Source organism: Balaenoptera musculus, chromosome 18 (assembly GCF_009873245.2).
Source record: "Balaenoptera musculus isolate JJ_BM4_2016_0621 chromosome 18, mBalMus1.pri.v3, whole genome shotgun sequence".
In the NCBI taxonomy this organism is placed as follows: Eukaryota; Metazoa; Chordata; class Mammalia; order Artiodactyla; family Balaenopteridae; genus Balaenoptera; species Balaenoptera musculus.
The window spans coordinates 33,405,367-33,428,519 of NC_045802.1; the positions used below are offsets into that span (position 1 = coordinate 33,405,367).

Sequence of the window (23,153 nt, forward strand, 5' to 3'; positions counted from 1 at the left end):
CAAGAGTTACATTCAAAAATATACTTCTCAGAAAAATTCATTTGAATATATAAGAATCTGTAATGGTGATATAAAATGTTAAGTACTTATAAGAAAGCTGATTATTTTCAGCATGCAGAATATAGGATAAGGCATGCTTAGTTCTCTCGTTTTTAAACAAAACTTTTTAAAAATATATGTGTGATATTTTAGTCTGGTTTACTTTAATTAGCAACTACATATTTTTGAAAAGCTGACATGTCTTTAGCTATCCTTTGTACCTCTTTTTGAAGTGTGCGATTCACCCTCAAAGAAAGAGAGGTGATTTGAATGATTCCAAGTTGACTAACAACTTGTGATTAAACAAAATTTTTAAATGAACATACTGACTAGTCCCTTTTACTATTTGAAAGCAACAATCTAATGTATTTCACCAGTTCTACCTCTTACTTTACCACTATAAAAAGAGTCCATTTCCAAAACATGCAGTTTGTAGCAATTTCAAAGGTGTTAGTGCAGCACACCATCAACATTACATGGTTAGTTAAGATTCACAACAAAGGAAACAACAAGGATAATCTTACCATATCATCCGTCAGTGTCCTAATATTTAAATGCTGCAAATGAAAGAAACCAATCATATCAGTAATTTATAACAGCTTTTTTAATTTTAGTTAATAGAGTACATTTAAAATTCTACAATGCTAAGTTGAATGTAATTCAATTTCTGACAGTCTAATAAAAATGCATTATATATTGTTTTTAATCACTTTCTCAAAAAGATGGACAAAAGTTACCTTGAATGTCATAGTCTCCTAAAATTTCTTGTCTTTGTAAACCTCACAAACTAGAAACCTCACTGTAGTACAATAAATATATTCTCCCAAATAATAGTATTAGTATTAGCTACCATACAGACTTAGAACGCAATGGATATAGGGGTTTAAATAAGATTTTCAGAAAATTTTTCAAATTATAAAAGTGAAACTTTAAATCTACCATTAGCATGCAACATAATAGATAATGAAGTACTTTGCTGGCTAATTAACTTAAACAATTCTAATAAAAGAGAAGAGAGTACTGGAATGACTATTTGCATCTTTAACATCGGTTTGATTTATCACCAGTTGGTGACAGTAGACACTTTTCAATTTCATTGCTACTTCTTTGAGAACCCTTTTGCCGATTTCCTTGCTAGACAAACACAAGGCCACTTTAGAAAGTGAATAAATTAGTTTCCTGCAAAGTGGAGCTCAAAAGCAAAATTAAGCATTTAGGGGGAAAAACAATCCAAGTTTTATAAATTCTGGAGTTGGGGAAGATTTTGTATTTAAGTAGCTGGAATCAATTTCCAATTCTCCTTCTTCTTATTCATTGTAGCATTAGACCTTTAAAAGGGCAGAGAAAGTGTCAAGCACATTTCCTAAACAGGAAATCAGGTCAGGTCTACAAAAAGTATAAAAGGACATGTGTTAGCAATCATCATCTAACGGAATAAGTGGCAAATAGGTATCAATAAATTCAATATTTATTGACAGAATGAAATTTATCATTCATGCTTGTAACTAGAATTCACTTTTTTTTTTTTAACATCTTTACTGGAGTATAATTGCTTTACACTGGTGTGTTAGTTTCTGCTTTATAACAAAATGAATCAGTTATACATATACATATATCCCCATATCTCTTCCCTCTTGCATCTCCCTCCCTCCCACCCTCCCTATCCCACCCCTCTAGGTGGTCACAAAGCACCAAGCTGATCTCCCTGTGCTATGCAGCTGCTTCCCACTAGCTATCTATTTTACATTTGGTAGTGTATATATGTCCATGTCACTCTCTCACTTTGTCCCAGCTTACCCTTACCCCTCCCCGTATCCTCAAGTCCATTCTCTAGTAAGTCTGCGTCTTTATTCCTGTCTTCCCCCTGGGTTCTTCATGACCTTTTTTTTTCTTTTTTCTTAGATTCCATATATATGTGTTAGCATACGGTATTTGTTTTTCTCTTTCTGACTTACTTCACTCTGTATGACAGACTCTAGGTCCATCCACCTCACTACAAATAACTCAATTTTGTTTTTTTTATGGCTAAGTAATATTCCATTGTATATATGTGCCACATCTTCTTTATCCATTCATCCATTGATGGACACTTAGGTTGCTTCCATGTCCTGGCTATTGTAAATAGAGCTGCAATGAACATTGCGGTACAGGACTCTTTTTGAATTATGGTTTTCTCAGGGTATATGCCCAGTAGTGGGATTGCTGGGTCGTATGGTAGTTCTATTTTTAGTTTTTTAAGGAACCTCCACACTGTTCTCCATAGTGGCTGTATCAATTTACATTCCCATCAACAGTGTATGAGGGTTCCCTTTTCTTCACACCCTCTCCAGCATTTATTGTTTGTAGATTTTTTGATGATGGCACTTTTATGCTAATGAATCTACCTCGATGATGATCCAGGTTAAAAATCTGTACAGTGTAAATCACTATCCCAGATTCTCCACCCTTTCAGAGAAGATGTTCCTTCTTCTAGGGCAGGAAAAACAGTAACTGGAGGCACACAGCTTGAGCTTTGCTTATACCAAAGAGAATGCAGCTGGATAAGTGACCATGCCAGTTCTAGACTGAACTATGTGATCAGTAGACCACATATGCTGACCTAGGAACAATGAAGTAATAATACTGGATTAACAAAAGTTTAATGTTGAATCCTGCGCTGTAAAATTTACTTTTAATCACTATTAACTTCAGCAGTTGAAATTAACAAGTATGCACAGAGGTCCGTGAGAGTGGGTGTGATCCTGAGGCACTTAGGGTCACAGTCTCATCCCAGAGACCATGACTAGAATTGAACCCAAATCCACATGGCTACTGTATGTGTGCTTTCCCACCAGTAGAGATTTCCAGCCCACTGCATTTGGTTAACCACTTGGCTCTCTCACTCTCCAACCAGAGGTATCACCCCAGTCACAACTCACATCACACCTGAAAGGGATCATTTCAAGTTCCTCTGACAAGAAAAAAGGAATAGAGCCAACTTCTGACACAACAGCATTCTAAGTGGCCTAATGCTTGAAAAGTAAGGCTAATGAAAAAGTATCATGCAGAAATCCTACTTGGAATAGGATGCCACAATAAAGCGAAAACATGTACTTACACAAATGAAATATTCCAAAATGCCAGTTTGAGTTGCTTTGAGGAAAATGCCATAAAGTGATGTTAAAGAAGAGAGAAGAAACAATGAAAGCAGACAAACAATTTTAAGAGAAATGAGACTAGGGCCTATGTAAGATTTATGAACTAAAAACTGCACAGAAGATACAGAAAGTATTATACAGAAAACGTAGGGAATGTAGGTTACATGATGTAAAATTCAGAAGATGTAAATAACCAAGAGGAACGTTTTTATTTACCTTCAACAGCCTAAAATAGGACAGGCTTTTAAATTAGAGTTGGACTCATAACTTCCAGAAAAAGAGTAGTCACTCTTGAGTAGAAACAAGACACATAAGGATTCATTTTTTTGGTCATAGTTTTTTTTTTAATTTTTTTTTAATATCCTTAAACTATTTCATTGAGGATCTAGCAACTCAATTAATTTGTTAAATGCTTGGCCTGTTTTTTAAAAACTACACAGGCATGCATGTAAGTCCAATTACAAACTATATTATTATACACAATCTTTCACAAAAAAGAACACGCAATGAATTACAACAGAATTATAATGCTTACATAGAAAAATAAGAAAACTCAAAGGGTTGTAAGCGTGGGAAGTTTAACAGTCTGAGAAACAAGCAAGAAGTTAAGGTCAGGTTCACTATTCCTTCTCTTCTGGGAAACACTTATCTATCAATTCTCACCATCAGCAAGAGAAGCCAGTAGGGCAGGATGACAGTAAATTCAAGGGCCCATGACAGGACTAGAGATGTTGACTAACAGAGTAAACAGCTGGAAAACTCATCTAAAAATGTTGGTTTCTATTTCCAAACAGTAGAGACAGAATAAGTTTCAATTCAAGATTCAGCTTTCAGAAAACAGAGATTACATAGGTATTTGTTTACCCACATGCAATCTGAAAGAAACCACTAAACACAAACTAGCATTAAAAAATTTGAGTAGATCTAAGTGTGAGTAATTTCCCCTAAAAACTTAAATGTCTAATCACAGTCCACTTCCAGTATGATTGGGGGAAAAAAAGAAAGAAACACTAAATATTTAGTGAAAAGATGTAAAGGTTAGATCAAGTGGCATCCTTTTGTAGGATCTTGGAATGCTAACATTAATTCAAGTTTATCGTAAAGTTTACATTATCTCAAAGTCCTACCTGTTTAGATTACAGACTTCCAAAAAGTGGAGGGAGAGGGAGAAGAGAACGACTGACATAAAATCCTCAGATAACTCTGTGGGGTTTTGGCCTTGCTTTTGGAGATACAAAACTACAAGGGTGACATCCTTAATGTATAAAAGAAAAAAAAACTTTATTATAAAAAATTTTTGCTTTTATACTAGTACTTAAAGTACTGTTCAAATGTCTGGTTAACTAAGACACTTAAAAAAATAAGGGGCTTCCCTGGTGGTGCAGTGGTTGAGAGTCTGCCTGCTAGTGCAGGGGACACGCGTTCGAGCCCTGGTCTGGGAAGATCCCACATGCCGCGGAGCAACTAGGCCCGTGAGCCACAATCACTGAGCCTGCGCGTCTGGAGCCTGTGCTCCGCAACAAGAGAGGCCGCGATAATGAGAGGCCCGCGCACCGCGATGAGGAGTGGCCCCCGCTTGCCGCAACTGGAGAAAGCCCTCGCACAGAAACGAAGACCCAACACAGCCAAATATAAATTAATTAATTAATTTTTTTTAAAAAATGAATAAGTATTTCTGTTTTATAGCTACCAGCATGCTCTTTACTATATGGTCTGGTTGGGGAAAACAGGAACTGCCCATATCAATCCAGTTCATGAGTAGAATTTGCTAACATCCACACCAAGTAGGAAACAGAAACATAAAACCACTATTAAATGGAATCAAATAGGAACACTTCTAAAAATAACAACCTGATAGCAACATTAGAGTTATATTTGCCAGGGGGGAAAAAAGTTAAAAGCATACAATTTTAGACATATTAAAACACTTACACCTAGATGTGACTTTGTGACCTTTAGTTACATTATTTAGCCTATGACTCTATAGTGTTAATAATGCTTTATGACAATGAGATAGAATAAAAGTGGTGATAATATCAAAATATAAACAACTCTGAACACAGGACCACTGGTAATTGGTTACGGTGTGGTACTAAAGCACACTGGAGCTCTTTTCTGAAGCCAAACCTCACCCTTCTTCCTGTGGTCCTATGTTTCTCAAACTGCTAATTCTATTTCTCCCTAAAAAGAAAGCAGCTCTACATGTAGACAGGTTTTCTGCTAATGACAGTTCCTAGGATGAATGGTCAAGAGGATCACTCTGGAATTGAAAGAGAGAACAAGTCTTTATAGATTTTTCTTCAAAAGAACATAGAGTCAAAAAGAGGGTGGGGGCAGTTTTGACAGAAACACAGAACATAGGCCTCTATATTCCCATTTAAGCAAGGCATCAAAACCTTTATTGAAGACAGTACATGATGTCAAAAAATAGATCCAGAGCTTTCAGAGCACTGTGCAACATGCTGTCAATATCGAGGTATGGAGAACACCACCACCAACTTAGGTGACAAATAGGTAACAAAGACCAAATAAATTATGTAATACAAAGCAACATACAAACCCCTGAGGTTCAAATGCAATGAAAAAAAGATTCAAAGCTGTAACCTAAGGGTTTTAGCAAATTTTACATTTTCTTTCATTAGTTGGCACATATGGATTAGCAGACAGCAAAGGCTCTGTCCACTGATGTCCTTAGACACGTGAAGGCCCACCGGGCATCAAGCTAGCAGGCTCGGATCACTGTCAGCAGAGGCAATACACAGTAATATTTCAGAATAATCTTTAGCTGTTGCAATTTAATTCTATTAAGTTTATACCACTTAACTGGGTCATTATGAGAAATTACCAACAAGAGGAAAAATTAAAAAGATTAAAGCCTCTGAACACAAGTGACTTGGACCCAATTCTCATAAACTAGACGCTCCAGACCAAGTGGTTTTCAGCTTGTTAGTGTGCACAAGAAAAACATCAAGACTTTCTTTGTAAAAGTAGATGGCAGGACCTCAGCTTCCCAAGATCCTGGTGCAGTAGGTCTAAGGTGGGGCTTAGGAACCTGTACACTTAAGGGGCTCAAGGGCACTGCTGCTGCGGCGAGCCTAGGACCACACTCCACCACTATCAGCATTAAACATCCCCTGGGCTGCACACAGACCAATGTCTGTCACATGCCTCATTTAAAATCTATGTCCCTGAAACAAATGAAAAAAAGGGTGCAGACAGGAAGCACAGAGGATTTTAAAGAAGTGAGAGACAGGGAGCTGGTACGGTTGGGACAGGCTTTAGTGCCCTGAAGTGACTGGCACCAATTAGCACTGATTTAAGAAAATTCAACAATCTCTGAGTGCAGGATGAATAACCAATTGCATCACTTATTCAAATACTTAGTCTCTCTCTAAGGTACAATAATTCAATCTCATAAGCATATATTTAGTACTTAAGTATCAAAAATTGTTCATTATATCAAACCACGACATGACACTATTTGCTTGAAAAAATGGGTGACAGGTTCTGATCAACAGAACACAGTTACACCTTAAGGGGAAAGGGCCAGGCTCAGTCCTCTCTTAATCGTAATCTGTTTAATCATAATTATAATCTGCTCAAAGTTTTGTTTTAAAGTCCAGCTTATTCCCTTCCACTAATACACTTATAAATATGTATTTTAATCTAGTAACATTTCTTGTCCACACACCTGTCTTTATTTTAATATCAATGCCAATTATAAAGATTGTAGCAATGTGAAATAATACTACTAGCAACTGTGACACTAAACACACCTGTGGATGGGTCTAAGAGGTATCTCCCCAGCAACTACAAGACACACCTAGATGTGAAAATATTGTTTTTCAAGGGCCCCAGATTTAACAGCTCAGGAGGGTCCAAAAATAATATTGAAGCTTTCCCAGCACTGAGGACAAGAGTAGAGCTGGCTCTTTGTTACTATAAAGTAAAGCTTTTAAGCTGCCTCGCTCTTCATGTGGTCATTTTTTTAGTTTGAGGTGTAGAGAAGTGAGAGAGGAGATGTTACGAACAGGTGAGAATCAGAAAAAGCTCACCAGCATCTTTTAATCTGTTCATTTACTCAAAACTGTAATCCTGCCCATTTTAGGATGATAAACACCTGTTCACTGCCCATTTTCCAAGGTTTATGCACTCTTAGCATCCAAGAATCCAGACCTGCCTTCTCCATAACTCCTTCTTTGTGAAAGACCAGGTTTCAGAAGGAGGCATCATTCAACCATTTACAGACATGAAAAGAAAAGATTCATTTCTAAGAGGGCACAAGGTTTTCAAAAGGATCAAAAGTCTGCCACATAACTGCTCGAAAACAACCACCTCTCCAGAAAAACCAATTCTCAAATTGCTACTTGTAACTCTCACCTGAATTACACATCACAGGGGCTGAACACCTAACAAGTCATTTTTTATTCTAGCAGAACTCTAGTGTTCCTTTTCCTTCAAAGAGAAAACATAATGACTAATCCTAGTAACACAGCCTTCATACCTATTTTAAGATATTCTCTTCAGCTGTTCCAGTTTCTTTCACCTAAATTACCAGATCAAAAACTCTTCTCCAATGGGTCCAGGAAAAGACAATTCAAATCCCTGAACCCCTTTACAAGTTAGGTCTGGTTCGAGGTCATCAGAACCCAAGACCTTTTTCATTATCTGGAGAAGGCTGAAAAGTAAGATATAAGCTGTAGAAGGATTTTAAATGGTCCCAGAGCTTCCAGAATCACCCTGAAGCTTTCTAATTACTATGTTATTTCTGAGAGTGCCTCAGCCTCTTAGAAGTCATGTCTAAGACACGAATTTAGACTGGATATTCCTGAGACTTATATAGTACCACGCATCACACTGCTCTATATTTGAGAAGGATTTTATTTGTTTACATTTTAACATCACCATAAGGAAATAAATTTGGTTAAACCTTCTGAGAGAACAATTTGGTGAAACAAATCCTATGTTCAACCTAGTAATTCTACTAGTAATTACTCTTTAACCTAGTAATTCTATTTGTAGAATCTATACTTAGGAAATAAGAAATACAATCAAGTATTCTTATACATAGATATATATCACTACAGCATTATTTTAAATAGCTAGAATTGTAATCAACCTAAAACTTCCCAGAATATGTGAAAGATTAAATTACAGTCCTACCATAGGGAAAATGCTTACAATATAATGTTACATGAAACAAAGTTGTATTTAAAATTGCATTTGCAATATAATTCTAACTTCATTAATATATACATTTATGGAAAAAAATCAGACAGGAACCATTGTTAATTTTATATATCTGGATTGTGGGATTTGAAACAATTTTTTTTACATTTTTCTGTATTTTCTTAGCTGTCTGGAATGAGCATATTTATTTTTATAACGAGAAAAGTTTTTTTTAATTACTATGGATAATACTTTTCACGCTAAGCAGAAAATATAGATTTGTTCCTTTTCAAATAAAAATGTATGTATGAGACAGTAAAAGAAATAAAAATAAAAATCTAAACTATCTAATAAATACTGTAAACAGAGACTTTTTAATAGGCTGGATTTTTAATGCATATTTTCAAATACATCAGAATACATTAAGCACATTATTCATTTGTTTTCTAATCCACATATATAAATTAACCAATCTCAAAAGGCTCCTTGGTTTTGTGAATTATTGATGTTGTCACCTGCTAGAGACTTAATTCCAAGAAAACTATATGAATCACTACATCACAAGCACAAATCCTTTTGACACAAATTCAATTTCTGTGGCAACAATAATATATTGACTTAGCTTTATTTTTCTACTTTGACACTTATTAATGTCAGAAATAAAAAAAATCTATCATTTTTCCTTATTGTAAATGTAAACTATCTCATGCCATCTTAAGAAAGCTAAGGTAAATACCACTCACTTGATAACTCAATGCAAATGAAGACATGATACCAAAGTATAAGAAATAAGACATGATTTTTCAAGTAAGACCTAGTCTCATAATACTTTTTTTCTTTTTTCATTTATTTATTTGTTCGTTTGTTTGTTTATTTGGCTGCGTTGGGTCTTAGTTGTGGTACGCGGGCTCTTTCGTTGCGGCACGCGGGCTTCTCTCTAGTTGTGGTGCGGGGGCTCAGTAGTTGCAGCACACAGGCTTAGTTGCCCTGCGGCATGTGGAATCTTAGTTCCCCGACCAGGGATCGAACCCACGTCCCCTGCATTGGAAGGCGGATTCTTAACCACTGGACCACCAGAGAAGTCCTTCATAACCCTATTTTTCTACTACACAATACAATTAGGCTGCCAACATGTGCAAGACACTATATTAAATACACAGAAGACCCACCCAGTGGTTAAGAATCCGCCTTCCAATGCAGGGGACGCAGGTTCGATCCCTGGTCAGGGAACTAATATCCCACATGCCGCGGGGCAACTAAGCCCACATGCTGTAACTACTGAGCCTGCGTGCCACAACTAGAGAGTCCACATGCTGCAACTACAGAGCCCAATCGCTCTGGAGCCTACACACTACAACTACTGAGCCTATGCACTCTGGAGCCCACATGCCACAGCTAGAGAGCTCACGTGCTGCAACTACTGAGCCCATGTGCTCTGGAGCCCGAGCACCACAACTAGAGAGAAGCCTGCGCACCACAACTAGAGAGAAGCCACGTGCCACAACTAGAGAGAAGCCCACACGCTGCAACAAAGAGCCTGCACACCACAACTAGAGAGCTCATGTGCCACAACTACTGAGGCCGTGTGCTCTGGAGCCTGAGCACCATAACTAGAGAGAAGCCCACACACCACAACTAGAGAAAAGCCCATGCACCACAACTAGAGAAAAGCCACACGCCACAACTAGAGACAAGCCCGCATGCTGCAACAAAGAGGCCGTGCACCACAACTAGAGAGAAGCCATGTGCCACAACTAGAAAGCTCACATGCCGTAACTACTGAGCCCGTGCGCTCTGGAGTTTGAGCACCACAACTAGGGAGAAGCCCGCACGCCACAACAAAGAGTCCATGCACCGCAACGAAAAATCCCACATGCCAGAACTGAGACCCGCTGCAGCCAAAAAATAAATAAATTTAAAAAAAATTTTTTTTAAAAAAAGAAGAAGAAGAGTGCTAGGAGGTGGAGTCAGAGACATAAGGGATGGGGGGTGTCTAGGGCCAAAAAAAAAAATATATATATATATATACACACACACACATATATATATATATATGTGTGTGTGTGTATATATAAATAAAAAGGACCCAGTCCCTGTCCTTATGAGCTTACAACCAAAGGAGCAGCAAGACGAGTAGCTGAATAAACAAAATGCAAGACAGTGGGATAAGCACCATAACAGAGGTATTTAATGCTAACAGGAAGAAAAGGCAGCATTGTTAATCATATGTGCGTAAATACTTGCTAATGAACATGCAAACATTATAGCAATGATCTAAAACTAAAGTCAAATTAAGTTTTAGCCATGATTTGGGTAAAACTGGTAGTACAGAATTTGTCCTTCTTACACAATGAGAGATTCCTAAAACATTCATTCATTCAACAAATATTTATTAAACGTTTCTATGTTATTGACAAGGGAATCATCAGTAAATAAAACAAAGATTCCTGTCCTAAAGAAGCTTACCTTCTATTGGGGAACAGACAACAAACACATTAATAAGTTATAGAGGATGTTAGAAGGTGATGAGAGCTCTGCTAAAAATGAAAAGTAGCGCAAAGTAAGGCAGGCCCAGAAAGCAGGGTTGCAATTTTAAACGTGGGAATTGGGGTAGGTATAAGTCTGAATGGGAAGGTGGCATCTGAGCAGACTGGAGTGGACTAAGGAGGTAGCTGTGTGGATAATCAGGGAAAGTGTTTCAGATAAAAGAGCAGCGAGAACAAAGGCCATTAGGAAAGAGCACCTCTAGGGTTCAGGGAAGGAGGGAGCCAGCGTGGCAACAGCAACATGAAACAAATCAAAGAGGAAGGAGGGGCAGATCCGTCCCAGGCCATCTTAAGGACATGGGCTTTTATTCCCTAACAGAACAGTCACAAATGTTTAAGTATAAAAACATGTTATAAGTAATCAACTTAAATAGTAAATAACAGTTGAAACCACTTTGCCAGCAGCTCTGCTTTGCTGGGTGTCAGTTGTATTGGACCACCCTCCTTTCAGCTGCTGGGGCCTCTCACATGCTGTGATTTTTCTTTGGGGCTGAGAACTCCAAGCAGTGGCAGTCTCCCAGCACCATCCCTACAGCCAGCATGTTGCCTGGGCCTCAGGAGACTGACAGCTAAAGGGGAGAATACAATGTGAGGGAAGAAAACAGACTGAGTAGGTATTGCACATATAAATTTACAGTTAGGGTGGGTGAACCTTCAGTATCATCAAGGAATGATGATCCCACCTCTGTCGCCCATAGCCCTTTTGTTTACAATTCCTTGGCCCTGGTCCGGGAAGATCCCACATGATCTTCCCACGGAGCAACTGAGCCCGTGTGCCACAACTACTGAGCCTGCACTCTGGAGCCCGTGCTCCACGACAAGAGAAGCCACCGCAATGAGAAGCCCGTGCACCGCAACGAAGAGTAGCCCCCGCTCGCCGCAACTAGAGAAAGCCTGCGTGCAGCAACGAAGATCCAATGCAGCCAAAAATAAAATAAATAAATAAATAAAATAGTTGACTTACAAAAAAAAAAAAGAGGTTGACCCACTGAGTCCCTCTTATTCCTTTCAGGTGGTGATGGGGAAGCTGGTCATGTAGGTAAGAGACCCCCGGCGTGAACAGACAGGGCATCCTGGTACCAAAATGTTTTGCATGTATGCTGGTGGTGGTTCAAGACCTGTGGACAGCACGTGTCCTGTGTGTCAGTCTGTGCCTGAGATCGCCAGACCCCTTTCACTGCATATCCTTCTGCCATTGCTGTGCTATATCTTTATCCTGTAATAAAAATGTTCTGTGTATATAAAAAAAAAAAAAAATTCCTTTGGGTCATTGATCATTCACTGTCTTGCAGTTTGTGGGTTTGTCTTTTTTTCTTCTTTCCTTTTTTTTAAAAGTGGCAGGGACCTTGTTTCCCTTATCTTTGAACTCCTAGACATACCATAGCGCAGGGAATATTTAGGCCAGTGGTTTTTCAATCTGAATATGAGAATCACCTGAAGAGTTTTTGTTTTCTTTTCCTAATACAAATAACTGAGTAATATCCCAAACCAACTGAATCAGAATACCCAAAGATAGGGCCTGCCATAAGTACTTAAGCTACCCACAAGGTGACTCTAATATACAGCCAGGGGTAGAAACCACTAAAGTGGGCAAGCTCAGTCTTCTAGTGCCTAGCATCACCAAAGTCCCACATGTGCAGATATGGCAGACACCTGTTGGGTTTATCTGTCTCGTGCACACAATCCCTTCTCTATGTCATAGGGGTGGGACCAGCAATCGTCATTGTTCTTTGTGAGCCAGCCCTGCCACAGCTGAGGTGAGCAGAGCTCAATACTTGAATCCAAGCAAAGCCAATTAAATCCTCACTCTCCCAGAAATGTGGACTTGGGATTCAGAGATGAGAATCAGGACCGAGAACATATATGTATACCTGGAACTATGAGGCTCTGGGCTTGGCTGTGTGAAAATCAAGGCAGCAGAAGCAATACAATGCAGAGGTACAACAGTGGAGCAATGCCTGGTAAGAAGCACCACAAAAATGTATGATCCCAGAAAAGGGAATGAGACAAGCTGCCCGTTTTCAGTTCTCAGCTCCAATCCAAGGGAGGCAGCTAAACTCACTGTGCTTGATCCCAGGAGATAGCCCTGTGCATCTTTACAACTGCCCTTTCTAAGCTTAAACTAGATATTGTTATGTTCCTTTAAGCCAAAAGAGGCCTTGACTGAGACAGAACCCAAGACTGCAAAATGGATCCCTAGGTACCCATATGATATAGCCCACCTCATTACCATTTCCACCATCACCTACTGAGCACTACCATAGTTACTAATACACCCAACAATCCTATAAATCAGCCATTATCCCATCTTAGCGATCAGTAAGTTGAGTGTCACAAAAGTGATCTGCCAGAGTGGATGAGTGGCCAGGCTGGGAATGGAACCTTGGTCAATGTGACCCCAAACCCAGGCTCAATTTCCTTCCCTTCCCTTCCCTTCCCTTCCCTTCCCTTCCCTTCCCTTCCCTTCCCTTCCCTTCCCTTCCCTTCCCTTCCCTTCCCTCCCCTTCCCTTCCCTCCCCTTCCCTTCCCTCAGTCCTCGCCGCTCCGTGGGGCAGCAGCTGTTTCAAACCTAGGGAGGAAGACTTACAGTAGAAATGAAGCAGTTTCTGAGTTGTTTATGAGGCAAAGAAATTGGAAATGAAATCTTAACAAGAAAGATAAGCATAGGGCTTCCCTGGTGGTGCAGTGGTTAAGAAGTCACCTGCCAATGCAGGGGACACAGGTTCAAGCCCTGGTCTGGGAAGATGCCGCATGCCACGGAGCAACTAAGCCCGTGAGCCACAACTACTGAGTCTGTGCTCTATAGCCCATAAGCCACAACTACTGAGCCCACGTGCCACAACTACTGAAGCCTACGTACCTAGAGCCCATGCTCCGCAACAAGAGAAGCCACCACAATGAGAAGCCCACACACCGCAACGAAGAGTAGCCCCCACTCGCCACGCGCAGCAGTGAAGACCCAACACGGCCAAAAAAAATAAATAAAATAAATAAATAAAAAGAAAGATAAGTATAATTCCAATTGGACGGTTATTAAGTGTTATAACACTGAGTACAAAGTCTTATCTTAAAAGTTGAGGTGATAAGAAGCTGGGGGGATTGTAATTTCTGAAAACTGACTAACACAAAAATATATGTTTTGCTAGGGAGTTTCCCCTTTTATTTTTTTTAAAGTTGCTTAAGTGTAAAATAGAAATGTAATCAATAGTTTTTATATTGTTACTTGTAGAATTTAAGCGTTAGTACATGCCACAAGCCTTATATACCATGTCCTTCCAAATCAGACTAAACATAAGCCACAAAAGCATCCACATTTCAAAATATCATTCAAAAAAACACACACACATACTTGTCAGAAATTAATTACAGGGCAAAAGCTAATTAAATTTAATTTTTAAATTATTGATAAGTTTAAACTCTTTTTTAAATAACTAAATCACCACTAAGTTTTCCTGCATAATTTGATTACTACTTTTTATTACTACCCTCTAAATTGGTTTGTCACTTAAAATGAGTCAAAAAGATGATTGTATATTTACAAATTTAATATCTGAAAAAGGAGGAAAAAGAGCACAATTCCAGCTCTTACATGCAGTCCCAGTAGTATACATAAAATGTGGTTATGTTTTACATCTCTTTTAGAAATACTAACCAAGCCAGATATCATTATTGAGCATCTAAGCTAACAAAACATCATGCCCACCCTGGTATATAAAGAACTATAAAACACAGCACCTGCCCTGAAGGAGTTTACAATTCAATAGGTTCTAGAGGAAAAAATAAATAACCTGGGTCACTTATTTTCCCTTTTCAGTGATTCAAAAAATAATATAACAAAAGGAACCATCGTGCCAGTTCTACACACGCAGAAATACATGGGTTCCTCACCTTAATACTTTTCATTGCACTTCTCATCCAAAGAAATTTGGGGAATTTGGAGAGAGAAATCCTTGAATGGGGTTACATACAGAGCAGTCCAATACTGTATCAAACTTACACTATGTCACACGATGACATAGTGAAATTCCAACACATAAAATTCTATGTCACAACTTAGGTTTTGAACACACCAATTTCTGTAGTCAAGCTGCAGGCTCAAGCAACTACAGCCTAAACTGCCCTTGGCAATCTTCCAACAACACCAAGGAGACTTCAACGATGACTCTCTAGTAATAACCCAAGTATATTTGTAAAGGACTTCTGAAAGCACATAGTTTCATATTGATTCATATTCATAATTTCACATTTCATATTGATCATCGCACGATTCAAGCACACTAATAAAACGAGTCAACAAGGGTTATGGGGAAGTCAGCAGCTGACAGCCACAGGCACGGGAAGGCCCCCAGTGATCCTAATAACCTAGTGCAAATGACCAAGGACTGCGGGTATAACTTACATATAACATTGTGTAAGTTAAAGGCATACAATGTGTTGATCTGATACATTTATATTTTGCAATATGATTGCCACAGTAGCTTTAGCTAACCACCTCTATCACTTCACATAATTATCATTTCTTTTTTGTGTGGAGAACACTTAAGATCTAGTCTCTTAGCAACTCTGAAGTTTATGATACAGTATGGTTGACTATAATCACTACGCTGTACATTAGATCTCCAGAACTTATCTTCTAATTTTAAGTTTATACCCTTTAACTCATCTCCCCAAAGTTTATCTCCCTTAACACATTCCCCCACCCTTCTTTTTCAGATTCCACACATAGGTAATATCATAGAGTATTTGTCTTTCTCCCTCTGGCTTATCTCACTTAGCATAATGCCCTCAAGGTCCAACCATGTTGTCACAAATGGCAGAATGTCCTTCTTTCTCACAGGTGAATAAACATTCCATTGTGTGTGTGTATATATACCTATATATATATATACCATATCTTCTTTATCCATTCAACTGTTGATGGACACTTAGGTTGCTTCCATATCTTGGCTATTGTGAATAATACTGCAATAAACATGGGAGTCCAGATACCTTTTTGAGGTCCAGTTTTCATTTCCTTTGGATATATACCCAGAACTGGGATTGATGAGTCATATGATAGTTCTATTTTTAATTTCTGAAAAACCTCCATACTGTTTTCCATAGTGGCTGAACCAGTTTACATTCCCACCAACAGTGCACAAGGGTTGCCTTTTCTCCACATTCTCACCAGCACTTGTTCTCTCTTCTTGATGACAGCCATTCTAACAGGTGTGATCCCATGCCTGTTTCTGTCATCGTTGATGTCGTTTTGCTCATAAACCCATCGTTGAGGGTAGCTTCAGAGGCTAAGAAAGTATATCATCTTTGCTTGAACAAGATGTGCAAGTTATCCAGCAGGAATAAACTGTCACATCATTGGAAGGCAGTCTGACCTGTAGATGGCCTGTGCCTGAGGCCACAGGCAGTCCATTTAAACATGAATGTGAGCCAAAGTCTAGCATTAGCCACTAGCCACATATGGCTATTTCAAAAGTTAATTCAAATTAAAAAGTCAGCCCTTTGGTAGCATTAGCCACATATGATTAGTGAATATCAAATCGGACACAGCAGAACAGAACATTTCCATCATCACAGAAAGTTGTACTTAACAGCACTGATCTAGGTGGTAGTAAAAGCTAATGAAATGAATGAGCTCATGCTGGAAGGAGGTATCAAGTAAAAAAAGTAAAAGATCAAAGAGATAGTACTTGGGAACACTAAGAGGGTAGGAAGAGGGATGAGCAAAGATTAGAAGAGAAGAATAAGTTACAGCAAAGGTTTGAAGAAGTGAGGGATCAGTGCTAATACCACGAAGTCTAGTAAGACGAAGCTTGAAAATCGGCCACTGGGTTGGCAGTTGTTGATCTGCCAAAGCAATTTCAGTGGAATGACAGAAGCAAAGACAAGGTTGAGGAGCCTATGGGAGGTGTCTGAATCCCTCCCTTATGAGCGCACTCTACCCTTGGCCGATGCCATCATGACAGCAGCAACAAGCTAAGAGCTGTTTAGTACTTACATGTTAACCCCCATTATAACACATTGAAACATCATGTCTAACCTATAATACGGGTACTACTGTTCCCACATCATAGATGAAGAAACAAACAACAACAACAAAAGTAATTTCCCAAGGTCACACAGCTACCAATTTCAGAGCCAGGACTTAAACCCAGGTTAACTTCAGGGCCCGAGTTCTTTAAAATTACACAATATGGACTCCCTGGTAATACCACACACTTGGTCTGTACCACTATTCTCCATGCCAGACTGAATGGGAGCCTCTTGAAGTCAAGAACCAAACTGTACCCACCTGTGCTATGCTTGGTATTAAAGGCCATTCAAATATTTACAGAATAAATGAAAACAGCTAATTCACAGAATTTGGCTATAAGGGAAGGAAACAGCATGGTATTGGGAAGGTCACAGGGTCATGGGAAAGTTGGAGAGGGAGGTTGTTTGGTTTTGCTTCTGCTTTTTCTTTCAGATTGGAAGATATTTGAGCATTCTTACAGGATGGAGCCTGTGAAGAGTGAAACAGCTTCATGGAATGGGACTGGGTCAAGATCAGTGGCAAAGGGATTAACCTTGAATAGAAAAACAGACACTTCCTCTGTGGATATTGGAAGACAAAGGATGAAGAGTTGCAGATATAGAAGATTACAGCAGCAATAGCAGGAAATTGAGCCAGTTCAAGCAGTACGGCCTTTATTTTCTCTCTGAAGAAGGTGTCAAGGTGAGTGTGAAGAGTCAGGAGAAACCATCTCTAAGATCATTTCAGCAAATGCTGTGGCATGTTCCTGTGCAGTACCAAGTGGGAGCTTCACACACACAGAGAATATCATTAAAGGATCCAAAAGAAAATAATAAAAGTCATCATTGCCTCTGTATGGGGAAAATCTGAACTGGTGGTCTGGGATGTAAGGGAGTCTTAGTGAATTTCACTCTGAACTCTTACACTGTTGGGCTTTTTAAGAGTTTCATACATTACTTTTTCAATTTAAAAAACTATTTACAACAAAACGGAATCAGGCCCATAGAGAAGGTAAAAAGAGTGAATACAGTCTCAGCATAAACGCTGAGAGAAATAAAAAAGGACGTAACCAAAAAGCTAGTTCAGGGCTTCCCTGGTGGCGCAGTGGTTGAGAATCTGCCAGCCAATGCAGGGGTCAGGGGTTCGAGCCCTGGTCTGGGAGGATCCCATATGCCGCGGAGTAACTAGGCCTGTGAGCCACAACTACTGAGCCTGCGGCGCGTCTGGAGCCTGTGCTCCACAACAAGAGAGGCCGCGACAGTGAGAGGCCTGCACACCGCGATGAAGAGTGGCCCCCGCTTGCCGCAACTGGAGAAAGCCCTCGCACAGAAAGGAAGACCCAACACACCAAAAAATAAATAAATAAATAAATAAATTTTTTTTTAAAAAGCTAGTTCAAAGCCAGGGCTCTGGCCCAGCCTGGCTGCATTCACATCCATCATTCCCTGTTCCCAGCTGCAGCACCTCGGGACCATCCCCAAACCTCTCTCCCTGCCTCAGTTCCATCAAGTGTAACACAAGGGTAGTGAGAGTACCTACTTCAAAGCATTGTATTAGGATTAAGTGATTAAAAGAGCGCCCAGCCCACCAAGAGAGCTGAATAAGCATAGCTATCATGATGATGACTGTGATCAACATCTCTGAAGACCCCGCCAATCAGTGAGTCTGTAGATTCCTGATGTCTAAGGGCATCAGTTTACAGAGCTGGAGAGGTTTCCACCAGGATGCAGCAGCACGGGTCAGCCACAGAGAAGCCTATCAGGTTGTTCCAGGCTTGGAGATAGGAAGCAAGTGGACAAGAAGGCCAGAGCTGCTTTATTTGTTTATATTCTATCTTATGTCAGGTTTGAGTAGGCGGGGAACGTGAAGGCATCCTAGTTCAAACGGAAGCCCTGGGTTACTTTCATAGGGTGTGGGTTTAGTGTAGAGCAAATGTTGTCAGCAGGAGGCTGACAGAGAAAGAAAGAGAGGCAAGGTCAAGGGGATGGAGGTCTAGATGAAACAGAAAGGAGGAGATATATGTCCAGGGACCAAGCCTCTTGGCATGTTCCCCACTGGAATTAAGGTCAGGTCCCTGGACACAATGCAGGTGTCCAGCAGGAACGGAGGAAGGAGGATGGAGGGAGGTGGGAAGCAGAAGAAAGGTCAAAATGCTGTCAATAACTGAGATCATGTCACATGCCCTTCAAGATGACCAGCCTGAGAGAATTCAACACTACAGAGGTGGAATCTCCCCTATTTTGGGGTTCGGGAACCAAAAGAATAAAAACTACAGTCTCCCACTTACAAAGTTGCAACTTTACGATGATGTGAAAACTATACTCATTCAATAGAAACTGTACTTCAAATTTTAAATTTTGATCCTTTCCTAGGCTAGTGATAGGTGGTAGGATACTCCTTCGTGATGCTGGGCGGACGGCAGCCACAGCTCCCATCAGCCATGCGATCACGAGAGAAACAATCACTCTGGACCCACACAACCAGGCTGTTTTTCACTTTCAGTACAGTATTCAATACATGAGATATTCAACACTTTATTATAAAATAGGCTTTGTGTTAGATGAGTTTGCTTGACCATAGGCCAATGTAAGTTTTCCAAGCACGTTTAAAGTAGCCTAGGCTAAGCTATAATGTTCAGTAAGTTAGGCATATTTCATGCATTTTTGACTTATTATATTTTCAACTTACAACAGGTTTATCGAGCCCCAGCCGCATGGTAAATCCAGAAAGATCTGGAATAACAGCTGTCATGTATTAACTGTTAGGCTCTGTGCCCAAGCTACTGTAACATGCATTACCTCAACTAATCATCACAATACTACGATTATCTATTCCATTTTACAGATAGGATAACTGAGGCACAGAAGTTAATTTGCCCAAGGACATACAGCCATATTTGAATCCAGCCCAAGCCCTCTTTATCACAGCGGTTGGAGGGTTGGAGAGGGTGTTCTAAAGCCACGCTGCCAGGCCCCTGGAGGAGCTTGAGTCGGCAGGCTCGGTTCTCCAATGACCCAGATATGTTTCTGGTAGTCTTTATATGCCCTCACCCACCACCACTGTAATCTTTTATAAAAAGAAAATAGACATTTAGGGTATATCAATATTATTTAAATTAAAATTAATCATGAATAGATTAATGAACCAGGTGGTGTAAGGTTACAAGAGTAGTTTTGCATAGATTTTCAATTAGCCAAGTGTTGACATCATAAGCTCAAGCCTGTATCAGGCACCACCAAGAGAGAAAGTGACTTCCAAAAGCTTACAAACATACGCATACAGCAACTGAAAGCAGGCTCAAGATAACATATCAATAAGAGCAAACTGATACCCTCAGAAGACAGGATGAGTGCAGTTAGAACATGGTTTTAATGAAGATCATCACCTTTTATAAAGAAATGAAACTGTCATACTGAGTTTCTGAATGTAGATTATGTGCACTCTATTTTTCATGTTCATTTCTCGGGTTGTCAATTTTTCATTAGAAATGAATTGTAATTGTCATTATGCATTGCATTCTATCCAATGTTTTGATAAACAAAAACAGTTTAATACTACAGTACAGTCCATAATCAATGTCACCAATTTGTAAATCCTGGTTAAAAACTGAATGTTACAAAGTTTCATTTTTATGACACCCAAATAAACAGCCTGCCTCAGGAAAATGCAGCAATTACAGGGTAAACTCCCCCGCATCTTGGGAAGACACCTCACAATAAAATTAGCTAAAGAAATGTAACATTACAGATCTTACAATTAGATTAATCCATGTATCTTACTGAGAGTTTCAAGAAATTCTATACCTTAACCCCAAAAAAGGCATATACTTTTTTTTTTTTTTTTAACATCTAGAATGACCTCTTAGAATTGGCAATAATTTCCTTGGAGAGCTTTGAGCAGGATATTTAGCCATCTTTAATCCATGAAGGTTTGACGTGGACCACAGCTATTTGGGTATACCCCAAGGCCCTCAGCACACAGGATGCTCTTAGTACATGTTTGATACAGTAAATCCCAGTGGCCCCTTTTTTTCTGGTATTTAAGATGGGCTATGATGCTCAAAGATGGAGAGATTAGAAAGTTATTGGGTATTAATTCCATTCATGGATCTATTTTTAGGGAAAAATACCCTTTTTTTCTGGTATTTAAGATGGGCTATGATGCTCAAAGATGGAGGAATTAGAAAGTTATTAGGTATTAATTCCATTCATGGATCTATTTTCAGGGAAAAGAGAGAGATATAAATTGGAACCTCCCACAACAACAACAAAAATATTAATCAAAATTTTTTAAAAGTTTAAATCCTGTAAGCCCTTACTTCAAAGAAATGAAGAGTAAACATTATAAAGAGATATAAATAGAAAGGGAAGAAATGAACATTTCAATAGAATTTATGATGTTTCATTTCTGAAGCTTACTGGTGAGCAGTTACATGGTGTTCTATACCTCTTTTGTATGATAAAGTATATTGTTTAAAGATTGCAAGGGAAATGTTGACCCTTAGAAAAGCACTTAGAGGTAAACTGTTTTAAAGCACATTGTATGCATCCTTCACTACTGATAAATACTTGCTAATCACTTTTCGCTCATCATGAAACAAAAGACTAAACAAAGGTGCAAAACCTTTGCCTGTTCAAGGACTCTCCTAACGTCCTCTTAAGTCATCGCCAGGTTCCTCCAACTGAGGTCTGCAGGGCCCTTCCACAGACTCTCCAATTCTATCAGACTTTTGAAACTTTGCATTTTTCCAAAATTATATTAAACGTTAGAAATAAAGCAAGCACGTTCTGTACAATCTGAATGACCCCTCTAGGACCACGTTCCATCAGGCACTTTTGGTGACCATGCCTGCAACTGTGTGCTCTACCAATATGGTATCAGCAGGCCCAACAACATAGACATCATGCCACGTACGGTTCACAAGCTCCTGCACTTAAGAAGAATTCAGTTTCGAAAAGCTCTAATAATTCCAAAATGGCACTATTCAAGGAACGATATACCCAAAGCTATGGAAAGTTAAATTTCAAGAGAAAAATGAATATAGAGGCTGGTGGTCTTGGCTCCAATTCTTTCTGCTCTTTTTCAACAGTTTCATATAATTTACTAAAAAAAAAAAAAAAAAAAAAAATTTACATATGGCTCTTTTCTTTTTATCATAAGAGTTCATTACTTCACCCAGAACCTCAAGTCCAGACCTTGTGAAAAAAACAGGGATGTTAGATAACAGGCCTCCACCAACAGTGTGGAGCCAGATCTTTGGAGCCATCAGTCTGTGCTTAGTTAGCCTCCTCAGCTCCGGAATTCCATTTCTATCCAAGAGTCAAGTTGACAAAAAGGAAAACAGCAAACCTCACACATATCTTTCCAGTATTAAATCCAACAATGATGACTTAATTTCAACAAAAATAATTATCAATCACATTAAATTAATGTTGTTAATTTAAATTTTATGGGTTTTATAGTTTTGTTTTGGATTTTCTGTGTAAATCTGTTTTGTAAAAGAGCCATAAGCATAAAGAGTTATACTTGGTTTTATATCTGTACATAGATAAGTAACATTATTTTTACTATCACTCAATCCACAATGGAGTATCACAAGAATTTTTTTTCCTAAGTTTGAGGTCGTTTCCTTTGCAAGTTTCTTTTTGTAGGTTTCGTTGGTACCTAAGTTTCATAGTTGCGTAAAACTCGTTTTACAAATAAGAACATACCCCTCAGAAAGCTTCAGAAACTTGCTCTGACCTTTCAGCCATAAGAATCAGAAGTCTGCATCAATGCACATGTCACCTGACCTGCCAGGATAAGACCTGGGAACAGAATGCCTCCGCCTCAACATGAGGAAAAAGTCTGGTCCAATTAAGATTTCCCAGTATAAGAAAGTTATTCATATATCCAATGTAACATCCCCAATGCCCTAAAATCTAGACCAAAATTCTACTACTACTACTATTACTGCTAATGATGACAACAACAAACCTATCAATGATAAATATTTAGAGGTTACAGTGCTGTTACGGGTCCTGTTCTCGGCCCATGACATTAACTTTTAATCTTCCCAACAACCCCATTTTACACATGAGGAAACAGGCACAGAGAGAGGCTAAATAACTCACCCAAGTTCACACAGTTAATATGTGACATAGCTGGAATTGAAGCCCTAAAAATGGTACAAGTCACTGCTCATAAACATTATTCATAATGCCTCTTCTACAAAAAACTGTGAGAAAGGTTGGCAGTGGGTCTTTTGAAGAA

The 23,153-nt window shown here is 39.1% G+C and overlaps 1 protein-coding gene across 2 annotated transcripts in view; it reads right to left on the minus strand.

The window, feature by feature from the left end:
* The window catches only part of DIAPH3 (diaphanous related formin 3), a 563,950-nt gene that overhangs the window by 534,216 nt on the left and 6,581 nt on the right, over window positions 1-23,153 (minus strand). The window contains exon 2 of one of the 2 annotated variants that reach the window (XM_036831861.1): window positions 564-596. The exons of the other annotated variant lie outside the window; for it this stretch is intronic. Within the exon in view, the coding sequence (XP_036687756.1) occupies window positions 564-596 (33 nt within the window). The remainder of the gene's footprint in view (window positions 1-563; window positions 597-23,153) is intronic. 2 annotated transcript variants of the gene reach the window in all.